This window comes from Aplysia californica, unplaced genomic scaffold (genome assembly GCF_000002075.1).
Source record: "Aplysia californica isolate F4 #8 unplaced genomic scaffold, AplCal3.0 scaffold00022, whole genome shotgun sequence".
In the NCBI taxonomy this organism is placed as follows: Eukaryota; Metazoa; Mollusca; class Gastropoda; order Aplysiida; family Aplysiidae; genus Aplysia; species Aplysia californica.
In genome coordinates, this window is record NW_004797292.1 from 1,214,775 (window position 1) to 1,219,070 (window position 4,296).

The following is a 4,296-nucleotide window of genomic DNA, read 5'->3' on the forward strand; positions in this document are numbered from 1 at the left end:
GTTGTATCTGAGCGTGCTCGAATTGCAGTTGCAGCAATTCCAATAGAAACTCAAAAGTGTTCAAACAGTCCTTTTCTTTAAATTTTTTTTTACAGCATTTGTAAGGAAATACTCCTAAAAGTAAAAGAGTTCGTGTCGTCTTTTTTTCTTTAAATCTAAGGGCTGACAAGAGGTACTTCGAAATTCAGTTTCCCCCTTACCTTTTTTTAATCTATTGACTTTTTTTGTATTTGAATGATGCTCTTCGTTTTCGTAAAATCCCATTTAAAGCAAGCAAGCATATTTTCTTTTTATTATCATAACACAATGGACATAATACCATAAAAGAAAGATTACTTGATTTTTAAAAAGATGGACTCACTTTATGTTATTGAGAGACCTATAATCATAAAAGCAAAGGCACCATACCCAAACAGAGCAAAGAAGATTAAAAAAAAAACAAAAAACCAAGCTTCTCGCTAGAATCATTTCTCAAGGTCCCAACTTTGTCACAGCAAGTTTTCATGACTGTGATAATACAAGTAACAAAACTAATTCCCTACAGAACAGTAATTCTATTCTCCTCACATTCCTCTTCAGCCAGTAATTCTTTGTCTTGGCGCCTCTCACGAGTGAACTAAACACCAATATCTAATGTTCGTTTTCGGAAGATTTCCCATAAGACTCTCACGTTGCAAAATACCAACCAATTTTGGTAATTTGTACCCAGGACCACAGACGCTCTGGTCTGATGATTGAATCAGTCTTTGTCAAGTTTTCTTATTTCCCTCTCTAATATATGCAGACACAGAAATGTGACCGTTGCAACTCTCCTTATTACATGATTTTCTCGTCCTTTTCTGCATCAAGTATTCATACGAGAAGTATCTTTTGCTGTCTGCCAAGTGTTCTCTATTCATTATCGCCACCCTTTCAGTTGTTGGTGTCGTCGTCTGTAACTGTAATGAATATTCATGAATTCTGAGGAAGACCGATGCCAGAGGTCCTGGCCGGCCGCCTGCTTTGTCTGGTCACGGGGGCTGGCGGTGAGTCACCGCCTCGAAGAGCGGCAAAGGTCCGCTTCCACGCGTCTAGGGTTGTCAGACCACCGTCACAGAAGGCGGAATATTCACGCCCCTCGTCATTGCCCTCGACATTTTGCAGAAATCGGACGCCAGTCTCTCAGCACGGGTCTGGAATGAGTTTCTTCCATCTCCAGACTTTTGGTCAATTTGCATGGGCAAAAATCGCTCCAACAAGCGTCGGGTAATAACTGCTTTGACGACGCTTTGGAAGTAAAATTTGAATAATCAGACGTTGGCGGACAACTTCATCCATCTTCAGCGTCGATTCTTTCCTTCCAGTCAGAACTTTTTTTCACTTAATTATTTCTCCTTTCTGAACTCCTCGTTTATATTTAATTTATTCTATAATAATGACGTATTTAATACATGGCTGCTCAGGCTTCTGAGAAAAGCTTTCGCCCCAATCAGGAAATCACCGAGGCGTTTAGAATTGCAAATTAACTTTCATTTGTCCCTTGAAGCTTAACTATCTACTGGTACTGGTACAGAAAAATGTTAACGACTTTCCTATTCATATTTTGGTGAATTCCCATATCTATCTATCTATCTATCTATCTATCTATCTATCTATTTATCTATCTATCTATCTATCTATCTATCTATCTATCTATCTATCTATCTATCTATCTATCTATCTATCTATCTGTCTGTCTATCTATCTATCTATCTATTTATCTATCTATCTATCAATCTATCTATCTATTTATCTATCTATCTATCTATATATCTGTCTGTCTGTCTGTCTGTCTGTCTGTCTGTCTGTCTGTCTGTCTGTCTGTCTGTCTGTCGGTCTGTTGATCTGTCGGTCTGTCTGTCTGTCTGTCTCTCTGTATGTTGCTGGTTGTCTGTCTCAGAATTTTACATTTATGTTTCTATCAATACGGCTCCAATCTATACATATCAATAAACAAAAAAACAAAACAACTTCGAAGTAACATACGTATGAGAAACACGGAAAATCAACTGAGATCACAATACGGCCACCCACGCCGTAAAAAAACAAAACAAGAAAGGAAAGACAACGAAAAAAAAAGCCCATTAAAAAATAAAACAAAAACAACACCAACAGAATACACAACAACCCCCCCCCCCCCCCCAAGAAAAACAAAACAAAGCAGAAAAATACCAGCAAAAAGAAAATAAACCGACCAGCAACCACCCCATATTAAAAGCTTCGCGTAAAATGTTCTTTGTGCGTTCTTTATCGCTGTTTATTCCTCAGTAAATGTCAGTGTGGGGGCCCCTCTGGCGCTCGTTTCTTCATTTCTGGGAAAATACCCCCCCCCCCCCCCCCCAACCCCCCCAATTCCCCCCTTCAAACAAACCCCAGAACAACCCCCCCCCCCCCAAAAAAACACCAACAAACAACAAAAACCCAGCACCCCACCCCACCCCCTCACAAAGAGAGAAGAACCCCCCCCCACACACACACACACAGACACACACCCAAACTCTCTTTAGAGGCCAGCGACGCTCATACTCTCATCATAGATCGGGGCGTCGATAAGAACGGCAATGACGAAAATGAATGTAGAAAGCTGGAGGCAAGATGGGTGCGGTATCGGGCCGAGGCCAACTGGAAAAGGGCGTAAATCAGGGCATGGGCGAAATCCCGGAGACGGGAGGATGCGTCCGGGGACAGAGAAATCATGATGACGCGCGAGCCGAGCTGCCACCGGGGCTCCGCGAAGCCAGACTGATATTGCAGATATTATGACCCGGCTCGCTCGCCCTGGCGGATCTTTGATAGCCATAAACGCTGCGGGTAATTACAAAAAAGGAAAGAATGAAAAAGTTAAAGAAAAAGGAAACCCACAGAGTTCTTTGCGTATTAAGAAACAGTAGAGAGCTGTGAAAAATGATGATGGAGAGAGACGGGGGAAGAGGGAGAAAGAGAGAGAGAGAGAGAGAGAGAGAGAGAGAGAGAGAGAGAGAGAGAGAGAGAGAGAGAGAAAAGGAAAAGCAAGGTAGAAGGACATACTAAATGTAAAAAGGGTGTTTGTTTGTATGTTTGTTCGACTGGTTGTTTCTTTGTTTGAGTAAAGAGAAGCACATCGGCACAATAATGATTATAAGTGCTGGGGAAACATTAAGAAACTGAAACAAAAACGAAAGAGGGAAAGTGAAGAAGTAGGACCTATACCTATACCAGTTCTACATTCCAACCACCCGCGAAAGAAGTGTGAGAAAGGAGTAAACAATCTATGACAGAAAGAGGTGGAGTAACAAAAAAGAAGGGAGAGAGAGAGAGAGAGAGAGAGAGAGAGAGAGAGAGAGAGAAAGGGGGGGGGAGAAGCAAGGAATGAATGGATAAGGGAGGAACGAAGAAGGAAAGAAAGGGATATAATAACAAAATAAAAAAAATATGAGGGAATAAAGAAAAGAAGAGTAGGAGAAGAAGATGAGAGCCAAATAAGAGAGATGGTACAGAAAGACAGAAAGAAGGAGAGAACGGAAGAGAATAATCTCCATGATTAATTCAGCCGTTCCGGTTGGGGACTCCAAACGAAGGATGCGATATCATTTTCGTGGTGATGTATTGTCCAGCGTTATACGGGATCAGTGGATGGCGCTATATCATTCCATAACCTTCTCATTCTGTGGCTGCTAGGGACGCCAGAGGAAGCAGGAAAAAGTAATCGATGCTGGAGATGAAGCACAAAATAAAACATGCGCGCTCGTTTTTTACTCGCCACATTTGTCGTTTCTTATATCGCGTCTTATCCCTCAAGTTTCCCCCAAAACGGCGCCCTGAGGTGATTTTTGTTGTTCCGGGGTTATATTCCTAATACAACGTAGACAAAATGGGGGGGCTTTTGGCCGAGGAGAGTTGAGGCTGGAGGGCCACTTTTGATGACTCATCGGAGCCTGCAGAAAGTTTATACGTCATGAAAAAAGTAGCGTTTCGGGAATAATATTATGAGGACTTGAGTTGATGGCGTCATTTCAAAACATTGCCCAGAGCCCAGAGAATGCTAACGTTTCTGTGATTTTTGTAGTGGCAAAAAGAGAGGTTGGGGGAGGGGGGGATAGGAAGGCGATACGGATATCAGTGATGATAAAAACGAGAGAATAGTCTCAGGAGCGCTAGATTATATGTGTGCACTTTTGAATGTATGTGTGTGCATGTGCATGTGTGTGTATTTGTGTGTATGTGTGTATGTGCGTTTGTATGCGTATGAGTATATTAAATTTGTATTTGAGAGAGAGAGAGAGAGAGAGAGAGAGAGAG

At 41.9% G+C, this 4,296-nt stretch overlaps 1 protein-coding gene across 1 annotated transcript in view; it reads left to right on the forward strand.

Annotated features, from left to right (window-relative positions):
• Nucleotides 1–973: 973 nt before the first annotated feature.
• Nucleotides 974–4,296, forward strand: part of LOC101851008 (transmembrane protein 135) — a gene marked incomplete in the record, with an annotated part of 131,334 nt that continues 128,011 nt past the window's right edge. Inside the window, 1 exon segment of the mRNA XM_013087940.2 lies at nucleotides 974–1,170. Coding sequence (XP_012943394.2) covers nucleotides 974–1,170 — 197 coding nt within the window.